The sequence below is a fragment of the Gadus morhua genome, chromosome 9 (genome assembly GCF_902167405.1).
Source record: "Gadus morhua chromosome 9, gadMor3.0, whole genome shotgun sequence".
Lineage (NCBI taxonomy): Eukaryota > Metazoa > Chordata > Actinopteri > Gadiformes > Gadidae > Gadus > Gadus morhua.
Window position 1 is genome coordinate 14,519,664 of NC_044056.1, and position 21,697 is coordinate 14,541,360.

The following is a 21,697-nucleotide window of genomic DNA, read 5'->3' on the forward strand; positions in this document are numbered from 1 at the left end:
CCAGTCAGATCCTTTATTTCCAACGTAAACACCTTTAGTGCCATATTCAAGTCCAAACTTTTTAGCTTGCATTTAAATTGATGTAAAATTTATTTCCATCGCTTAATTAAAAAATCGGAGTGTCGTGAACATCAACAACCTTTGCTTTGGTTCACTGATCCGGCAATTTTGTGAGGAGCCAAAGTGCTCACGTCAGGTTGGTTCAAGTCTAATTTCCCAACGCAAAACCTGAGGTCAGCTAGCAAGATTTAGGTTGGCTTCACAAGGTTAATTGGTTTGGCCAAGAAGGCAATTGTACAAAGTCACAGTACAGCTCAGTGGTTATATCTAAGATGTTAGAGCCAGCTTTTGTGATTGGCTGTGCAAAATGTCATTTTAAAGAGCGACATTCTTTTTTTCTTTAATTGTTTAATTGTTCAGTTGGAGTTAGAGCGGGTCATCAGAGATCCTCTGTCACCTCCTGGAAAGTATCAAGTTTTCCCTGAGGAGGTTATCTTAACCCTAATCCGGGATAAAGAAGTCCTACTATGTTATAGCAGGATTTATGGGGGAGATGGCACAGAGCCTAGGCCGGAACTCAACAACTGTTATGCCTTAATTCCTGTTTTATTATCAAGATATTTTACCAAAGAGAAACACAATTGCAAAAGAGGATTAAGATTTCAGGAGTGGATTTTAATGTGTGCATTTCTACAGTGGGCGTTCTACAGAGTGTTGATTTGAAACCTTTACAGTCATGTCTTCTAAGAACGTTGGTGTAAACCGAAAGTTTACTTGTACTGTCCGAGTTTGGTTTCGCTGTTAGCCAATTAGATCCTCTCAGAACCCTGCCTCCAAGCCCGAAACCGAAACCCATTTGAGCTGGTCTGCCATACGATTTTAGATTGTTCATCTATAGTCTTGATTTGTGAAACTAGCTAAACCCTATCCTCTATGGACAAGCAAATCTATTGGTTACTATAAGGAAAGTGAGGTTGAATATAAACCACTTGTCAGGCTGTAGTTGTGGCTAAAAAATGCAGTCCATGTATTGATTTACTAATTAGAACAGGTCCTTAAGGTCCACTTAAAAATGTAGATATAATGTATGATGGCCAAAGAAATGATGAATTAGCATTGGAGCTGAATGTCTACCCATTAAATATATAAACAACAGGGTGGAAGAGTTATGACAGCCACCTTAGTGACTGTAGCCAGGGGTCTCCCCACGAAGGACCCCAGAAGAGGGAAGGTGGGCTTATTACGATACTAATGAAGGATCACGGCAGTATGGGCTTAGAGACATCACCCATGCTGTTACCACACAGCCTTATTTCTTTTTATTTAACCTGGATTAAGGATTACGATTAGAAAACAGCAAAACAGCCTGGCAAGACAGACAGAACTTGCGACATTGTTTTCCATCAAGGCTTTGATTAAGGATTTACCGTACCAAGACAAACCAGAGGTTGACCTTTCAGGTCATTCAAACGAAAAAATCCTCTAATGAAAAGAAAATAAGAAACGGTTAGTCTCTGTGTTTTTCCCTGCCGTCAACATACACTTTCTCTCTCCCACCCTCCCTCTATCCCCCTCCCTCTCTCCCACTCGTCCCTCTACCTCCCCCAGCCGTAGAGAAGGTCGCGTCCCAGCCCCCGGACGCGGAGAACACGGTGCTGTGGATCGTCATCGGCGTGGTCGTCCCTCTGCTGGTGGTCATCGTCATCGTCTCCATCCTCTACTGGAAGCTGTGTCGCACCGACAAGCTGGAGTTCCAGCCCGACGCCATGACCTCCATCCAGCAGAGACAGAAGGTACTGTCCCTCCCCGACCTCCAGCCCAAGGGGAGAGGCCTGGGGAACGCATTGGATCCACTCAGGGGATGTGTTCGGATGTGCTCTCCCTATGTGTATCTAACCACAACAAGGGAGAGAAAGAACACTTTCTGCTCTTTAAAGCTCTTTTCTACTCTCAATAGGACGGCTGGTCGCTCTTTCTATCTCTGGGTTTTTTTGAAGTGAGGAAGGTGTTTTGTGCGAGGTTTTTTTCATTAACGGAGCAACCCTACTTTAAAAGTGGGATGTGTACTGGTTCTCAACTGTCACTTTCTTTAGTCCAGTGTATATTTTATGACATGTAAGGCTTCGTATACATTTTGTGTTTTTTTAATTCAGTTATATGTCTGTACCAACAACACCATAGACTAGCTTTCCCCTCTCACTCTCTGTTATCTTTTTTCCCCAGACGTTATCTTAAGTGGTTTTGACAGCCATTTCAGTCCATTCTCCAACTTTATTTAGAACAGAGAGATAGTTGTTATCAAGGGCCCTGGCTCCTGTGAGTCTGTTCCCGTACCAGGGATTTATCTCCAACATCTCCACCCATGGCCCCACTTCCCCCCATGGGTCCTCATTGTTGAAACATGTAGGACTTATGTATGGTATAGGGTTCTACTCGCTTGTAATACTGTTACACGTTGAGAGGAGACCTTTCCCTTTCCTCTGGATGAATTATAGAAAACAACCTAGAGATTACATTCAATCATATTTTATGTATTTTATTTAAATTAAATTATGCCTTCATGTCGATATCATAAAATATTTATAAATATTAAAATACCAGAAGCAAGAACCAATGAACTCGACTAGGAACTCTAGAATTCAAGTTGACCTAGTATCCGCATTACAAAGTGAAATGTATTGAGACTGGGATGAGATCAGTGGAGTGTGCTACTCCAATCCAATATCAAGCAGCCCAACACTCTGCTTAGATACAGTGCTTAATCCATCTCCTGCCTGGGCTGTTTGTCCTCAGCCGCCCTCAACACACCTCTTGATAACAGAAGGGAAAACACTGGTAACTTCCATGGTGTTAACAAGTCCCCAAACGGTCAAATCACTCATCTTTGACAGTGCCATGTATGGTTATTTCACCCACTCTTTCTAATATGGCCAAAAGAATTCAAGGTAATGCTGCTTTGCCACACAAACTAATCTACAATCACTTGCACCTGGTTGGTACTGCGACCTGATGGGTAACTAATCAGTCTTATCTAATTCACTTGGATCAAACCCCATGATTGATGACTTTAATCAAAACAGTCAATCCCATCCAACTGGCCTTCATGGGCCATGGAGAGGATTTAGCAAGTCACGGAATACACGTCGTAACCCTGTCAACTACCATAAATACAGTTTCAGTAATAATGTCCAGATGCAGACAGTGGAAGGTGTGTGACTCAGACTGTCTATGTTTATGCTGAATTATAATGGTAATCTGGAAAGAGTGAGAGAGAGAGAGAGAGAGAGAGAGAGAGAGAGAGAGAGAGAGAGAGAGAGAGAGAGAGAGAGAGAGAGAGAGAGAGAGAGAGAGAGAGAGAGAGAGAGAGAGAGAGAGAGAGAAAGAGAGAGAGAGAGAGAGAGAGAGAGAGAGAGAGGGAGATAGAGACCTCTGCATCTCCTCTGTAGTGTAAACAGAATTTAGTCCTCAAGCCATTTTCAGCCTTTCTCTCCCTAACACACCGGTGCTGTCTCCATCCACACACAGTCCAGAAGCTCATTCGGGGAGTCCAAGACCACACTTCCACAGTCAGGCATAGGGTATAGTGAGGAGGAGGAGGAGGAGGAGGAGGAATATGAGGAAGAAGAGGAAGAAGAGGAGGAGGAAGCAGAACGGGGGAAGGTACATCATAGTATCTGGTAGCATGTAGACGTAGTAGAAGACATTGCTAGTGCAGTGTTACATTTACTGCCACACTGATATTACATACTGGTTCTATACTAACTTATGCCATTCATTATTAGTGTAGGTAATATATACTGGCATCTTGTGGAATAGTCTTGGCAGAAATTTAAGAATAAGAATCTTTGTGTTTTTGTTACCTTAGAAGAACCTTTTTTTTAGCTACATAGGGATAGATGGCTAAATGCTATGTAAGCTATGACCTAAAGTCCTATAGACTAAATAACTTAATACAATTGATCAATCTATCAAAAAACCCTCATCACTTGAGACTTGGCTGCTTGATGCTGTCGTAAACGATGACATCATTTTGTAATACCTACTGGCACCTTACAGGCCAGTGCAGGCCATTGTAGCCTCACCGGTAGATGCCTCCACTAATAACTACACCATGTACCTTTAAGTGACTTAACAAACGACTACCAACTTTTTCCAAGACTCCAACCACAAAAACAAATACTATCCACTTGGTTGTAGATGTCCCGACTCTAGCTGTAGCTCATACTGGATACTTGATACCTAATGCTTTATTCATGACATGCAAATACTGAGGGGAGTATCAGATGCTATCATGTTAAATGTAGTATGACGTTCAAAACACAGCCTAGCGTAGCCTAGATACCCCTAGCTCCTTTCTTTTCTTCATTAAGATATACACAAAGCTATAGTCAACTATTGACCTTTGCTTAGGCAGTGCAGTTCACCATGTTTTTTTCCCCACAATCACTGCCTTCACCCAGGGCTATGAGCTTTTAACCAAACGGATCAAACAGCCACCACCAGTACCACAACGTGCCGTACGTAAGATCAGCACCGAGGAAGAAGAGGAGGAAGAAGAAGAAGAGGAGGAAGAAGAAGAAGAAGAAGAAGAAGGAGAGGAAGATGAGGATGAAGAAGATGAGGAAGAGGATGATGACAAGAGAAAAGAGGAAACAAAGAAAAATACAGTTGGGGTGGAAAAGCCGGTGCAAGATCGCACACCCACAGCCAGAACCCGTCAAAAGACCAGGAGGGAAGAGGACTCGCGGTACAAAGCTAGTTCCGCGGGGCGAAAGGCCAAGGAGGAGGTACACTCTGTCGTCATGGCGACCAGAGCTCCTTTTCAGAGAGCACACCCATTTAGGATAGTCGACATTTCCCCCAGATGATGATGGCTACTTACTGGGCTCAGTCAATCCACCGTGTCGGCAACATGATACCGGCTCATGGGGCTTTAATACACGTGGGCGGGATGAACTGCGCACTCTAACGGGCCATCATCGCCCAGTAATAGATACAGTCGTAGTAATAGATGTGATCGGAAAGGCTGAAGCGCATCAAGATAATGCAATGAATGAAGCAGTAGGATCCGCCTAGCTCCATTCCTTCCCCTGGGAGGGATGTTCTATTCTGCTGCGTGGTGATTCATAACTAGTGGTTGTGTAGGAGATGAGCATTAGTTTTGTGAATGGTGTGCTTTAAAATAGCTGTGGTATTGATTTCTGAGAGTGTTTCTGCCTTGCAGAAGCTCAACGTGTTCATATTCTGTGAGAGTGAGGGAAAGAAGTGTGTAGTCCAACACTAACACATAAAAAGTCGTGCTGACATTTATGTCATCTTTGACACTGGCATCATATTCCTCTTTTTATTCCAAAAGCGATCACATTGTATGCTGATTTGAGTAATGAGAACAAAGAATGCTGAAATGTTTGCTAACTGAAAGACACACATATATCATTTTCCCTTTCACCACTATGAAGGCTGTTTCAGCAACACAAAGGCTTCACACTCAAATAGCCTCACAGTTGTAAATCCCTCTCCTGCAAAGGCACAGTGGTCAGCTACTGACTCAGAAATCACAAAGCAGTTTCGTGCCCCCCATCTCTCTTTCTCTCTCTCCCTCTCTCTCCGCTCTCTCTCTTGGTGTGCTCCCTTGTCATTCAGACTGGCTGGCAGTCTGCCCTTCTGTCTGCGTATATGTCAGTCCGTCTGTCTGTCTCCCTTCACATTTCCGTTGCGTCAGAACATTACGTCAATAACACCACTCTCCCTCCCGTCTGCGCTCAGCTGCCAGCCCCCACGGTGAAGGGCTTCGACTTTGCCAAGCTGCACCTGGGACAGCACGGCAAGGACGACCTCATGGTGGTCCAGGAGCCTGAACCCCAGGGGCCCCACCCTGCGCCCGGCAAAGAGGGCCTCTACCCGCCCGAGAACAGGGAGATCCCCGTCCCCACGTCCAAGACGTCCGTGTCCTCCGTCAAGGCGTCGCTCAGTGGCCGCCGGCGGGAGAGGTGGGTGGGAGGAGGGTACATCTAGGAGGATGCTTGCTTCATCCTTTTAGATGAAGCAAGGCTCGTCCGACAGCCAGGTTTAGATAGGCCATCTGTCTTATGTCTAGAGATTTCCTTTTTTATCTGCCCACCTTTTGTATGAAGTGGGATGTTCTACGTTCTATGTCTTGTTTTGTGGGTCTTTGATATGTGCTGTCATGAGCACACTGAAAAAAATGCCTAGCAACTTGTACAGAGTTGTATGGCAGTAGAGTATTGAATCTTGAATCTTAAACCAATGAAGGGATGAATATAACCAGACAAATTGGTTTTCTGGTTATATGTGCTCCATACAAGAGTAATGATGCCATTTGAAGACCATTGAAGGGTTTCAACATAACAATATGCTAAATGCGCTATTAGTGTGCAAGGACGGTTTGTTCCTGCTTATGCGGTTGTTATATTCATCATCCAAGTACATTCACCTATTTCAAAGTACCATTCGTTTTGTTGTCCTTCGCCTTGATGCAGAGATGCCTCTTGATGCTATTATTTAGATTTCGAGCTGTTGTTCCCAACTGTGTTTTTAAAGTAGTCTGAGCAGTGGTCGGCCACACAAAAGCTCCCGACAGAACCAGGGATTAATTATTGATGCAGCAGGCCAACTCCCGGTCATTCATGTTATATACCGTCCGGCTTGCTGGGTAACTAATAATCTTTATCAGTTGGAACAAATTGAAAAAACAGTTCTCCAAATGTTACTAGAGTGATGACGAGATATTATGAATATATAGCCTTAAAATGTGGTACGAAGCGTTTTATTTTTTATGGAAATTGTTAAAAAACACAATTGAATACCTAATATATTTATATTCGAGGCCTCCTTCATGCATACTGGAAATGCCAGAGTTACAGTTGAAAGCGTTGCGTTTTCCAAACTGGCATTTCCTAGATAGATAGCTCCACGGATAACCCTTGTGCTAAAAGAGATGTTTTATGGATGACACTGACGGTAAGTGTGTTTGTGAGTTTCTCACGTTTTCCATTATTCATGTGTGTGTGTGTGTGTGTGTGTGTGTGTGTGTGTGTGTGTGTGTGTGTGTGTGTGTGTGTGTGTGTGTGTGTGTGTGTGTGTGTGTGTGTGTGCGTGCGTGCGTGCGTGCGTGCGTGCGTGCGTGCGTGTGTGTGCGTGTGAGCAGGATCTCGCCGTCGGACGGGGACTCTGTGGTGAGCGACGGCTCCAGTGGGCGGGACTCAGGGGAGGATCCACGGCGAGGACAGGTCACGCCCAGCGACAGCAAGCAGGCGCGCAAAACACCCATCAGTGTTGCAAACGGTAACGTGACCGTGGCAACGGTGGTCGTCTGCCCCCCCACACACAACACAAGAGTGGCCATAGGAAGAGGTGTGGGAGGGGTGTGTGTGTGTGTGTGTGTGTGTGTGTGTGTGTGTGTGTGTGTGTGTGTGTGTGTGTGTGTGTGTGTGTGTGTGTGTGTGTGTGTGTGTGTGTGTCTGTGTGTGTGGCTGTGAGTGTGTGTGTGTGTGTGTTTGAGTGTGCCTGTCTGTGCAATAGAAGAGAGTGGGGATATGGCCTGCAGACAGAAGAGACAATAATATGAGTAGAGTTCAATTGTAGGTCAACTTTTGGGAAAGGAAATGAAGAAAAGTCTATATCTGTCAGTTTACCCTCTCTATATAGATATGTATATGTGTGTAGTGAGAGGCACTGGAAGGCCAGTAAATGAATGGGTCTGTGCAGTCTGCCGATCGGCGAGAAGTGGGGAACATAAGAGAGCAATGGCTGTTGTTAGTGCATCTGACAGCCTGGAGATGGATTCTGGCCTGCCTCTGGAGTGACATGAGGCCCGGTGTAGCATGGAGAAGCAGGGCCAAGACACAGTCTGGGGCTACAAGCCTAGCAGCTTTCTGCCCCATTCTCTCCTCTCACCCCCCCTTCACCCAGTCAACACATGTCGACATGTCGACACACAAGGTTTCCCCTGATCTGAAGAAATCCATACCATACATGCTGTACACACTGTGTAGACATCACAGAAACAAGTGTTATATAAACCCTACTGTTTAATTTGACGTATTGAGTCAACAATGAATCCCTGGGATATGTGCCCATCCTGTCACACTGTGTAATTTTTTAATTATTTGATTAGAATCTACTGCAGCTAATCGGTGGGATATAAACACAACACTTTGATCACCAGTGGATTTCACCCTCTTTGATGAGTCATAGCCCCCCCCCCCCTTCTCTGCCGGCGGTCTCGTTCTCCCTTTTCCTCTCCCTGTTTCCCCTTCTCTCCCCCCCGCTCTATCTCCCTATTCCTCTTCCACTTTTCTATCCGTTTCCTTTTGTTTTCACAGTTATACACACAACCCAGTGAGGTAGCACTCTGCTAAACTTTGTGCTCATTTCTTCATCCCCAAGGGAACAGAGTCCTCCATTTTGCACTAATGTACAACATGGCCATTAAATGTAATTCTCTTGGTCTCTCTTAGCTTGTCATTCTGCTTCCCCTTCACTTTAACTCCTGTGTCCTTTCTTTCCTTTTCTTTTTTTTTTTTGCAGGCAAAAATAGAATCGGTAAGAGTTTCTCCTCTGTCATTCCTAGCACAATGACCCATCCCCTAGACCGCAGTCTTGACCTTTAGCAGCTGCTTGCCTGAGTCTTGTTTCCGCTGTTCTGCTGCCACTTGATGCTGCTGCCGTTCTCACCATCTATCACTGTCCGCTGAGCTGCCAGTCACAGAGAAAATCCAATAACTTTCCCGCAAAAAAAGCCAGACAATTTTGATGTTGAAATTGGGCAAAAGTAGTTCCCCTTCCCTTCCTCTGTTACCGAGATAATGTATTCATCATGTTTGCTTCACCCACAATGTGCTTCGTAGTGTATCAAGACGCAAGTGAAGGGAATGATGTCATGCAGAAACTGTTTGGTCTCAATGGGTCTGCCCCCTGCTGGAGAAATCGACTCATTTGAAGCCAGCATGCATATATGTCTGTATATAGGGCTATTTCTTAGCTTATGATTTCTCCTGCTCTGTCTCTCTGTCTCTTTCTCTGTCTTCTCTCTCTCTGTCTCTCTCCCTCTCTCTGATTCTCTATCATTCTGTCTCCGTCTTTCTGTCTCTCTCTGTCTATCTCTCTGTCTCTCTGTCTCTCTGTCTCTCTGTCTCTGATTCTGTCTTTCTTTCTCTCTCTCTCTCTCTCTCTCTCTCTCTCTCTCTCTCTCTCTCTCTCTCTCTCTCTCTCTCTCTCTGTCTGTCTCTCTCTCTCTCTCTCTCTCTCTCTCTCTCTCTCTCTCTCTCTCTCTCTCTCTCTCTCTCTCTCTCTCTCTCTGTCTCTCTCTCTCTCTCTCTCTCTCTCTCTCTCTCTCTCTCTCTCTGTCTCTCTCTCTCTCTCTCTCTCTCTCTCTCTCTCTCTCTCTCTCTCTCTCTCTCTCTCTCTGTCTCTCTCTCTCTCTCTCTCTCTCTCTCTCTCTCTCTCTCTCTCTCTCTCTCTCTCTCTCTCTCTCTCTCTCTCTACAACAGGGCCCCCGCCCATGAATGGTTCGGAGCAGCTGTCTTCCACGGCGTCCATCTTCGAGCACGTGGACCGTATGTCCCGCTCCATGGAGGCGAGCAGGAGGCTGCCCAACAAGATCCAGCTCATCGCCATGCAGCCCATGGCCGTCCCCCCACTTCTCAGGCCCAGCGTCAACGGAAAGATACCGGTGAACCCCCACATGAACAAAGAGGTCGGCCGCCTTCTACGTTAGAGACAAACCGAATCAATAAATACCAAAGATTCATATTTATATAATAAACATACATGTTTGTTGTTATTTAAAATCTGCTGTAGGGATATTTTTTAAGTTTTAAGGAGGGAGCAAAAAAGAGCAGGAGATGAAGATTTTTGATAATAAATAACCCCCTCCTCAAGAAAAACGAATGCCCCCTTCCTAAACTTCCTCACTTCCTCCTTCATTCACACACCTTAGTCAATGTAAATGATTACATTGACTAAGTTCCAGTTGGTCCACTTGTTCTCTATATGCGCCACTACTTGGGGTGCCACCATTTTATAGTGTGGTCCGAAATGTGAGTGTACAACTGTTGGAGACTTTTTCTGCACACTATATCCTATGATACATAGTGGTTCTCATTGTCGTCAGAGCCCTCCGATTGGGAAGGTTGAGAAATATTTATGTTGAGCATTAACTAACACTGTGGCACAGGGCGTGCCTTTTAATGGTGTACACATATCGTCATGGTGTACAGGCTAACCAGGTTGCTAAGGAGGGGGGGATCCCACTTGCTCACGGCCCCACCGTCTCCCTTCAGATGCAGGTGGCGCTGAGACACAAGTCGGAGATCGAACACCACCGCAACAAGATCCGCCTGCGTGCCAAGAGGAAGGGCCACTACGACTTCCCCGCCATGGAGAACACGCCGTCCAACGGCTTCGGAGACACCAAAGACCCGGGCCGGATCTACCAGAAGGCCCGGCAGCAGATAGACCGGATCCTGGACCCGGAGCTCCACATCCCCTCCCTCTTCACAGAGTCCAAGAAAGGGTGAGGACCCCTCCCTATCCCACCCCCAACTCTGACATACAAGGACAGCTTCACCATTTATATTTTGCTATTACTATGTTCCAGCTTCTTACCAGGCATGAAATAAATACGTCATTTGTATCACGATGCAACATAAATAAGAAAATCTTGAGAGTTATGAAAGGGTGGCCAAATATATTGTATCAGATTGTTCAGTATGCTAACAGCGTTCTTAATGGAGCCAGATGAATAACTTACTATCTAAATATTTCATATTTTGACCGTGTAGAAAAAAGGTGAGGGTAGTGGTGTGTTTGACCCCCCCTCCCAGAGGTTTGGGGTTTGAATCCCCCTGCAGGTTAGCAAGATGCCTGACTGTTACCTGCTCAGTCAGAACTCACTGTAAGGTGCTTTGGATACAACAGAGCTAAATGGTCAAATAGGAATAAAAAATACACACACTACACAGCACTCATGTTTAACGGTGTACTGTAGAATGTTCCACTGTCCGGTAGAAAGTTTAAGATCACCAACGCTGGTGCTTGCTCTCTCTCTCTCTCTCTCTCTCTCTCTCTCTCTCTCTCTCTCTCTCTCTCTCTCTCTCTCTCTCTCTCTCTCTCTCTCTCTCTCTCTCTCTCTCTCTCTCTCTCTCTCTCTCTCTCTCTCTCCCTCCCTCTCCCCCTCCCTCCCTCCCGCCCTCTCCAGGGCTCGAGGCCGGCGCTCCCCGAGGCAGAGGAGGAAGGACCAGCTGAGCGCGGGGCTGGCGGACGCAGACCGGGACCACCTGATCACCAGCGACAGCGACGCCGTCTACAGAAGGGGTCCCGGCGTCAGCAACGTGGCCTTCGTGGTGGGTACCTCCCTCAGCCTAACCTCAGTCTAGCTGGGGGTGGACAGAAGGTCCAGCAGGGCTTAGGGTGCTTGACCCAGGACCATCAGGCTCAGACCCAAAGGTTCTCGGTTTGAATCCTGTCGGCCGCTGTTCACATCCTTCAGCAAGATGTCTAACTCTGTCAAATGCTAATAATACTAAATATGATCTGGTTCTGTGTTTGATAGTTTGTTTAAAAAGCCTACTTAATCGTTAAATATGCTATGATGACCAAATAATAGAGACCTTTAGAAGCTATAATCAATAAGTGTTGATAAATGTTACCCTCAGGCGGTGTCACCTTCATTTATCAAAAACGGACTACCAAGTGTGTGTTGGTGTGCCTGCTCACTACATACCCTGACATGGTGGAGCAAACAGCACCCATATGGTGTTAGTAGCGTCTAAATATAACAGCAGCCTCCTGTTCTTTTCTGAGAGAAAAACATCCTTAGCACATGTGGTTAAATTGTGATGTGGATGTGTGATGCACTTCCTCAGAGCCTGAAACGCTGTTGCTTCTGATTTCTGTTTTCCATCGCTTTAACGTTGACTCGTTCCCCTCCCCCTCTCCCCCCCTTCCCAACTCAGTCGGACCCCGACCAGGGCTCCCCCGCCCGGAGCCCCTCGCCCAGCGACGACGTCTTCCTGGGCCCCTCCTCCCCGCCGCCGGGCCACGCCCCCGCTCCGCCCCCCTACGCCCCGCCCCAGCCCTCCATCGAGGAGGCGCGGCAGCAGATGCACTCGCTGCTGGACGACGCCTTCGCCCTGGTGTCGCCCACCTCGCAGGGCAGCGCGCCGGGCGTCACCCTCCCGGGGGGCGGCGGCGGCCCCCACCACCCGCCGGGCGCCAGTCCGCCGGCGGCCCCCGGCTCCAGGGCCTGGGGCTCGTCCCGCCCGCTGCCCCTCAGCTCCTTCCCCGGGGTGAGTAGCGATGGACCCTTGCGCGGTCGGTGTACTTCACCCAGAGGAGTCCATTGAGGTTGTAGGAACGAAAGGACCTGACTGCAGTAGGAAGTGGAACAAAGGCATACCTCCTGAGTTAGTTCTTTGACCTTTGGCACCTCAGTGGAAAACCTGATTTCACCCGTCACCACTGGTATGTTTGGTGACCCAACCCCAACCGCTGTGAGGAGAGAACAAGTTTATCTGCAAAAGAATTTCTTTGCTCCCGGCCAGTCGGAATATAATCTATTTCTTTTGAAGTAGGCTTCCGGCTTTACCCTCCCCCACTGCCAAATCCACCTCTCTCCTACAAGTGGTACTCCACGGACCACATGGGAGGGGGAGGGGGGGGGCAGGGGGGGGGGTTCGGTCCTCTGTAAGCCCTGTGAGCCTTCGGCGGATTGAGGCCTTGTAAGCTTCAGTCAGTCAGTCTCTCAGCGTCGCGGATCCCCCTCTACCTGTCTCACTGCGCAGGAAGCCAACGGAGTGCAAGGTTTCCTGGGTGTGCGTGCCGGCGGGGCTTCAAAGCACACCCCCTCCTACTCAGTGGCCCTTCTTCCCACAGCGGGGGCAGACCCTTAGATCCGCTCGGCCTTTACTCCTTTTCCACTACGCGTATCGGTAAAGGGTTCTTCCATCTGTCGCTGTCCCTCCCCCACCAGCCACCGCCGCCCTGTGGCCTGTAATCCCCGGTCGACTCTCTCCAACAGCCTCTTAGGACCGGCTCGGGGGTAATTCACCCCTGTGTGTAAGCGTGATCGGCTTTACCGCGCTGCGCAGAACCGCTTGTTCTGCTCAGAAAGGCGAGGCACAGGGGTTGCACTGCAAGGAATTAATGATACTTTGACTCATGTCATTTGAAATGACATGTGCATGTACAACGAAATATAACGTCCAAACAAGACAGCAATTGTCACTACGTAGAAATGTGATTTGGTTTTTGTGGTTTTATGAGATTAAAGTATTTTGAACATACTGTATGATTCTCCTATCCCATCAGACACATTGTTTTAGGGAGTTCTCTAAATATCAATATTTTGTTGCCATAAAAGTCTCTTGTTTAATTTGCAACGGTCGAGCGGGGTGATACATTTGTTCTTACAGGAGGCACTCCTATCAACCGGAAGGGGAGCGAATCGATCCAGCGGGGAAACGTAATGATTCTGACCACTGTTCTCGGCTCTGTTTGTCTGCCCTCTCTCCTTGTAGCCCCTCACCATCGCTCAACCCCCTCACTCACAGAGGTACAACGACCTGGGTTTGCCCCCGAGCCTCCTACACCGGTGAGTCCTGCTGGATCCCATTAGATTTGCCGCCACCCCTTCACACCACGGACACCAAAAGGCTTTCCCATTGATCTGTGTCCTGTTTGGCCTCATTCCTACCCCTGAACCCGGTGGACATGGGTTTTTTTCGCCGATGGGATGGCTCCGTTGGGAAGGCTCCGTTGGGAAGGAGCGTGCTGAATAATTGAAGAGGGAATCATCATTATTTCATCGGTCTAATGGATCCGATCCAAGCATGGAAACTACTTAATGTCACACACTGTTGTTGGCTAGGGTTGTACAACCACACCCACAATCCAATAAGTCTATGCCTTTAGTAGGTTGATGACACATTCGTGCTCGATTCAAATGTCTCTCTGGAAGTCCATTCATTCTGTACCTAGTGTGATGATAAGATAGGGTATCACCTTATTTTTTGTGAATGGTTTAGAAATGGTCCTTCTTAGAGTTGAGTCGCATAATCTTAAAATCATACAGTATTTTCAAGAAAAAACATGCAAAGTCGTCCAATCATAAACTATTTAATAAAAAACATAAAAGATAGCACCGGCAAAAATATTCTCCCCTCCCCCAGTACAGTATAAAACATAATTTGGCCGTTTATTTATTAACCTGTTGGACTCCGTTAAGGTACTGCCTATCTGTAACATAAGCCATCTCCGGATCCCTCTCTGTGTTCCAGACAGGGGCTAGGCTCCAGCTTCCTGCCCCCAGGGGAGGCCCCAGGCGCTGGGCCCCCACTGCAGCCTGACAGCCTGTACCCTAGCAAGGGCCACTACGCTGAGGAGCAGCCCTTGTCCGCCAGACCACGACCAGTAGGGGGCACTGCAGGTACGGTAACCCGAACCCTCTCACACACTGACACACATCCAAACACACACACACAGGGAGAGTCTCTTTCGTACTCGCACTGTAAATCAATGTTCCCCGGACCCATAAGCTAGTTTTACCCATACTTCTCAAGTCAATCAACAGGCAGAGAGCCCTCATCGATCGGGGTCTGGAGCAGTTTGTTAACAGCTGGGTCTTGGATGAGTAGCCCCAGCCCCCCAGTCTTCACCCAGAGCCGTAAAGCTGTCAGACCTAAAGCCCTGTTGAAATATTGAAGTAGACCTTGTCTGCTACGATGATTGAAGTGGGAGTTTGGCATCGGCCGCGACGCAGTGCAGAGACTATGAATAATGTGTGTGTGTGTGTGTGTGTGTGTGTGTGTGTGTGTGTGTGTGTGTGTGTGTGTGTGTGTGCGCGCTATCTTTCCTATGAAGGCTCCCAGCTCCACCACCTGACGCAGGTGGGTCTGTCCAGCCGCATCAGCAGGGGACCGGTCGGACAGAATGACGACTGGAGCCATTACCATGACAACGACTACTCCGCTCCAGGCCATGGCAAGGATGCGGTGAGTCCCGCTGACTGGGTGTAGATTTGACTAAAAGCGTGTGTTTAACACTTCCGAAAATACGCTGTGCAGGCAAGTCATGTAAAGTAGGGTTGTCCCACGCCATCGCTGATTGTGAAAGCTACTTTAGAGTTTTTTGTCTCCCATGTTTTCGCACATCATTCAGCTACAATTCCTGGTCCATCCCGACCAATCACTGAACATCACCTGTGTTTTCCCCCAGATGCCCCGGAACGGTATCAGGGAGCCCTCCGCACCGCCGGCCCACCAGAACACGCCCGGGCTGGGCTACCCCTCGGCCCCGGAGCCCCTGGACGCCGGCCCTCCCACCCACTCCTCGGCCTCCCTGATCAAGGCCATCCGGGAGGAGCTGCTGCGGCTGTCCCAGAAACAGGCGGCGGTGTCCAGCTACCACAGCTGAGGCGCCCCCCCCCTACCACCACCCGGACGCACCGGGCCCTAGTGGACCCCAGCCGCTCTCCGCCTCACCAGTCATGCCACTACCTGCCCTTGCCTTGGTCCTCTGTCTGCCTTTGTCTGTTGATGCTTCCCATGGAAGTCTCCTGACTGCGAACGGCATGCGGGGGTGACCTGTGCCCCGGCCCATCCGCTAGACTGAGGAACGCCAGGCAGTCGCCGCCAGGCGTATGTCCCACTGACGTACAGAGGGTTGAGTCACGGGACACATTGTTTGATACGGTATTTTAGGACGGTAGCGCGATCGAAGCAGGGTCAAGGCTCACTGCTTGTGAGCTGCGGTGTTGTGGGCAGCATCGAGAACATTCTGGTGAACTTCAGAAAGACAGGGGACACAACAAGAACATTCTGAGCAGTATTTTTTGAACCACGGGCCTTTCGGAGATGTCTCTCCTTTCGTCATTCACCCTGGCAAACTACTGTTGTCTGTTGTTTGCAGTTTGAACGCAACTACCATTTGTATGTTTTGCTGTGTTTATTATAATCATAACAGTAATGATAGCAGTTGTTTAGGGAAGGTTGTGTGTGTGTGTGTGTGTGTGTGTGTGTGTGTGTGTGTGTGTGTGTGTGTGTGTGTGTGTGTGTGTGTGTGTGTGTGTGTGTGTGTACAACTTACCAATGGTTGTCTCATTCTGCCTTACCATCTTTTCGCTCCGCCTTGACACTGTGATCCAGGGGTTCTGAGAGGAGCTGCCTCCTTCACAAGTGAACTCCGCATCTACGTCATACACTTGTCTACGGCTGTGTGGTGCATGCTGGGATTTAGTGCTTTGATGATTTATGTGGCCAGTGAAACAACGGTTAAAGTGAATTGTGTTGAATTCTAAAAATGGCGGAAGGAGTGGGAAGTGCCTAATCGGCATGTCAGTGAGGACTCGTAGTAGGGGGACTTAAGAGACTTGAATTTAAGTACTTATAAACACTACCTATTTTTCAAAGTATCAAAGTAGCACATGTTATGCATACTATGATGGTGGCCAAATATTTGAGTGACATTTTGAGGTTCCGAGATCAGTTCCCAGTTTTTATTTGTCACTATTGGAACCAGAAAGGGGATGTATTAATAATGAAAGCCCCAGCTTTGACATTCATAGCAACCTAATAAAGGGTCACTTAATGCAGGGTTTTCATTTTTCAACCAAAATAAAATCACTTCCTAGCCAAAATTAAGTATACAAACAGTAATTAAATTATTCATAATTCAACATAACTTATTAGTGAGGAATAGGGAGGTATACTGTAGATACACTATTGTTAATAATACAATTGTTTCTATCTTGCTTGCCACTTGGAGCGTAATTGATATGTATGCTGACCGCAACATTCAGATCAGATGTTCCATCATGCTATTCCTACTGCATAATGGTATAGTAGGAGGTTCAAATGAATGAGGGTATGACAGCTTTTTTACAAACAGTAACCAGAGTCTTTCCAGTATACAGTATACACGATTACGGCATTTCTGTTTGTTTTTAAAGCAGGCAAAATGTTTTGTTTAGTAGCGCGGTCACAAGTTCTATTTACAATGATAATTTAGAAAGATGCTGTAGGTAAGATATAAGTGTTGTTGTTTGAGTCTAATGGTTAGAAATGCCACAGCCACTCCTAAGCTCATCAGTGAGTGAAATGCTCTGTGAGAATATAATTTGAGAGATGACGGCGTCTCCCTCTGTATAATTCAATTTTGATTTGAGGCCTTTCCTGCCATATTTTTCCAAGCAGGGAGTCTCTTCCCTGAATGGTGATCCATCTTGCCTGTCGAACAAATGTGTGTAAAAAGCAACACTTCCCAATGGCGGAGAAACGTAGGAAGGGAGAGAGCAGAAAGTGAGGGGATGTTTTTATAGTGTTTAGTTTCAAAATCTTTGCTCTCTTCTCTGCTATCTTTACAAACTCTGGAATCTTACCTACAGCCCCTTGAATCGTTTCCCTAATGTGCTTTAGGAAATACTAGTAATCTTCCTTGACTTGAGGTCCATTTTGTAATGTTCTTTTCAAACCTTCCTTTGTCATCCCACTGGTTTGACGCGTGTTCCGATTCTCCAGCCACGACTGTTCTGTGCACATATTGTTATGTTCTGGGCCTGAAGTCCTATTTCGTATTAATTTTAAATAAAAATAACAATTAAACAAAAATAAAAGAGGATCTGGTTTCAAAGGCAGAGTTTTTGACAAATACTTTCTGGGATTGGATGTCAGGAACTAGACATTGTATGAGGGGTATTCAATCAAATAACCACTGTTACACATCTGAGATGCTGTAGCCTCCTTTAATCCATGTGATGTGCCTAGCAGAATCATACCTCCCCCACCCGTGATGTTCTGTAATGGTTTCCTATCATCATCCTCATGAGTCATCCTCTGTGAACTATCTTGTTTCAAGAACAACTTCCCATTTCCTGCCATTTGCACTTGTTTTCCTGTTGTTTTCATCCTCCAAAATATGTTACAAACTTGTTGTTTATTTGTGGTCACTTATTTTATTATTTAAAACCACTTTTAGGATAATTTTGTAAATTGGTTATGTTTGTATCAATCTCACACTGAATGCCTCCATCTGCTGGTTTGGTTATGATTTAACAGCCTTAAACCCTCTGAGGCCAACATTTAGTTGTTTTTGTTTGGTCGGATGGTTGTTTGCATGTGCTTTGGTTTTTGAGTGGAGTGTGTTGGCTGGTCCAACGTTGTATTTGACTGATATAGTGCAAATGTCTTATTATTGATAGCTGTAGACTTTATGTTCACATTTGTTGGTTTTTGAGCATGAAATACACATGACAATGTTCATTTGTCTTTATTTTTTTTCCAAAGATGATATTCCATTTGCAACATTGACCTCTGTGAAGTTTAAAACAATATAGGCTACATTCACCCCAAAACCTATTTTAATAACCAAATATTTATTTTATACTCAGAGCTTGTTCAAATATTTTTCGATTTAGCGAATTAGTGCTTTTCATGTTTATACTTTTTAACATTACTAATTGTTTGTTTTTAACTCTAAACCCGTTTGGTAAATGCCCACAAGATGGCAGCACCACACACGGGAACCTCAGAGTAGACGACGTAACCCTCCCATGTACATTTAACTGAGCGTATGAGGGTATATAGAACGATGCTAGCATAGCGTCGTTAGCTTCATCAAGCCGTTACTGGGAAAAATAGAATCCTACTTTAAAATGAATCAAACATGTATTTTAGGTGCAAGGGTATCAAGAGCACAGAGTTTATTTTTGCGTGCAAATGTGGCAAGGGGTTGGCCCGGGGAATCTGCTGAGTCAGCGGAGCTATCTGTTGCGTTGATTTAGTGAGTAGACAACCGGGCTACCCGCTAATCATTTATGGTCGACCAAAGATTTGATACTGAATACACATGGATGGTAGTAGCCTTTTTTCGGTTTGCTGATTACATTTTGTTCATTCAAATTGAAAATTATCATGTAAAGGTATTACATACACGTTTCGGGCTCAAACTGATTGGATGCTCTTCGCCGGGCAGTATTTAAATAGGCCTATTGTATGTATCGATCTTTTAAGTCGACCATCAATCCAAAAGGCCTGATCCCTGCGATTGATTAATTGTCTGTTTTCTGAGGGGTTTATCAGTAGACCTTTAATTTCCTGACAAACAAGACCCTATGATTCTTGTAACTTGATCTGAACTCAAAGGTGGATGTTTGTTGGTGTGTTAAATCAGAGCCTCAGATTAGAAAAAACATGCATATCTTATTAAGAAATAGGCTGCATGTGTCTTCGGTTCATATAATGTGTTAACATCTTAATCTAATAGAGCACCTTTTTCTAAACAAATAAGTACAACTTTGCCCTTAAAATGAATAAAGGAACAGCAAACAAAACGCTGCACCTTGGTATGTTTAAAAAATCTTTCTCTCTCTTTCTCTCTCTCTCTCTCTCTCTCTCTCTCTCTCTCTCTCTCTCTCTCTCTCTCTCTCTCTCTCTCTCTCTCTCTCTCTCTCTCTCTCTCTCTCTCTCACTCTATCTCTCTCTCTTTCTCTGATCTCCCTTCTTTTTAAGCTCTTTATGTCTGCTCACAACAGACATACTGCATTTTCTGCCTGTGGACTCTGTGTTTATGTTTTGAGGATATTTGACAATCTGAATAGTCAATATTTGACAATCTCTGCTGTAGCTATTCCTGACCTATTCCTTGCGACAGCATGTGCAATCGCAAGAAAAAGAAAGACAAATAAACTATTAGCGTCCTTTTTCTGATTTCACAGAACCATCATCATCATCATCATCATCCTCATCCTCATCACCATCATCATAATCATCATCAACATCATCATCATCATGTGGTTAGAATCTCCCTCATTTTATCCACAGCCATTTTCTCTATCTTTTCCCATACAACGAAATCACAAATCTTCTGAACCGTTGCCTAGCTGCCCCTTCACCTGGGCTCTGACCGTCTAGACTCTAATCCCTGTGTATGTGTCTCTGTGTGTGCCCGGGTCTGTGTGTCTCTCTGTGCATGTGTGTTTCTGCACGTGTGTGTGTGTGTGTGTGTGTGTGTGTGTGTGTGTGTGTGTGTGTGTGTGTGTGTGTGTGTGTGTGTGTGTGTGTGTGTGTGTGTGTGTGTGTGTGTGTGTGTGTGTGTGTGGTGTGTGTGTGTGTGTTCAGGCCGGTGGCGCAGCTCCGTCCAGACCGGCACACTTGTACAACAACAGAGCCCACACCCAGGAGTTAATCTGGATCATGATGGTAATTAACGGTCTGAGCGCAAAGAGAGAGAGAGAGAGAAGGGAACAGGAGTGGGAAGGGGTGGGGGGGGGGGGGGGGACTAGGACGTTTATGGTGGCGGGCGGGGGGGAGCCGGTGCAATGGTACACGGAGCAGGAGGGAGGAGCCTTCAGCTACAGCAGGCTGCTCAGTCCACTGACCTTGGAAAATGTGAGCGAGTGAGGGTGGAGAGACAGAGAGAGAGAGAGAGAAAGGGGAGGAGAGAGTAGGGGCAGACCCACACACAGACGCACACACACACACACATACAGTCATGCACACAGAGGCGTAAGCTCACTGACAGAGTTCCAACACTGCAGATCTGCCTGTTTCTCTATCGCTGTCAATCTGCTGTGCGTGTGGCTGAAGGGGTAACAGCCCAGCAGTTGAAGTCGTGTTGCCATTGGAAGCAGAGGACAGATGAAAGGAGATAGCTGGATGTGTTTTCTCGTGAGTACGCTGGAGGCTTTGTCGTCTCACGTGTCAATTCCCTGGCTATTTGTTGTTGTTGCCCGTGTCGGTGTGAAATACTCAAGGTTTTCTAGTGCGTGAATGTCAATGTGTGCATGTGTTTCTGTCTGTCTGGGATTGTTTGTGTGTTGATGTGTTGCTATGTGAGTGAGGGTGCATGTTGATGTGAAGATATGTGTGTGTGGGTGGTGTGTGTGTCATTGTGTGTGTGTGTTGCTGTGTAGATTTACGTGTATGTGTGTGGGTTATTATAATATTGCAACATTGCCATGAATGTCAAAACTAAGGAATGTATTCATCTCCCGAACTCGGGATTGTGGGTGTCATACTGCGCCATGCATAAGAAGTTAGTGTGTGAAGGACTGCCTGCCGATTATTTAATCATACTGTAATCATTATTTAATCAATGGATAACCACTCATTCTGGCACAACATGGTAGTCGTGATAACGATGATTTCCATTTTTACCACGTTCATAGCTGCGGTAAACACACCTTGAGACTCGCTCAGCACGTAAGAAAACATGGTGTTCGCCTTATTTGTTTACCGGCATGGACAGCAGTGTGGCCAATGACAGCAGGCTATTCCTGGCTGGCCAATAGGGACTCTTGATGCAGAACACCTGCAGTATTGAGTGTTCAGGCTTGAAGTCTCTGGCCGGCGCTGCTGCCACCAAACAGGCAGGCTGAAAGAACGTCACTATTTGACCTCCCTGCCAGTTGTATGCTTATGCCATTAGAGTTGGCTGAATACCGGCGTTGTGAAACGCCGTTGAGTGCTGCAAGGCGGTAACGAGAGAGCACAGGCATGCATGTAGTTACACAGACACACACATGGTCTGATAGAGAGATGCAGAGTGCAATAGAGAGGGAGGGCTGCGAGGGGGAAGTTCTACATTATCATGGTGTGACATCATCACATCTGCCCCTGAGCACCAGGCACCGAGGGCACGTTATCTGCGCTGTAAGCGGTTAGTTTTCTCCTTCCTCGGT

At 46.5% G+C, this 21,697-nt stretch overlaps 2 protein-coding genes across 4 annotated transcripts in view; both read left to right on the forward strand.

Moving 5' to 3' along the window:
• The window catches only part of si:ch211-1e14.1 (UPF0606 protein KIAA1549), a 38,524-nt gene extending 20,246 nt beyond the window's left edge, over positions 1-18,278 (forward strand). Inside the window, exons 11-22 of one of the 3 annotated variants that reach the window (XM_030365202.1) lie at positions 1,609-1,793; positions 5,767-5,990; positions 7,169-7,305; positions 8,551-8,565; positions 9,513-9,718; positions 10,305-10,537; positions 11,222-11,366; positions 11,979-12,311; positions 13,542-13,615; positions 14,301-14,449; positions 14,884-15,014; positions 15,238-18,278. In XM_030365202.1, coding sequence (XP_030221062.1) covers positions 1,609-1,793; positions 5,767-5,990; positions 7,169-7,305; positions 8,551-8,565; positions 9,513-9,718; positions 10,305-10,537; positions 11,222-11,366; positions 11,979-12,311; positions 13,542-13,615; positions 14,301-14,449; positions 14,884-15,014; positions 15,238-15,435 — 2,030 coding nt within the window. In that variant the 3' untranslated portion in view covers positions 15,436-18,278. The remainder of the gene's footprint in view (positions 1-1,608; positions 1,794-5,766; positions 5,991-7,168; positions 7,306-8,550; positions 8,566-9,512; positions 9,719-10,304; positions 10,538-11,221; positions 11,367-11,978; positions 12,312-13,541; positions 13,616-14,300; positions 14,450-14,883; positions 15,015-15,237) is intronic. The other 2 variants (XM_030365203.1, XM_030365204.1) reach the window with 2 other exon arrangements.
• A 2,123-nt stretch (positions 18,279-20,401) lies between these two features.
• The window catches only part of mical3a (microtubule associated monooxygenase, calponin and LIM domain containing 3a), a 73,814-nt gene continuing 72,518 nt past the window's right edge, over positions 20,402-21,697 (forward strand). The window contains exon 1 of the mRNA XM_030365178.1: positions 20,402-20,684. The gene's annotated coding sequence lies outside the window, so the exon portion shown is untranslated. The remainder of the gene's footprint in view (positions 20,685-21,697) is intronic.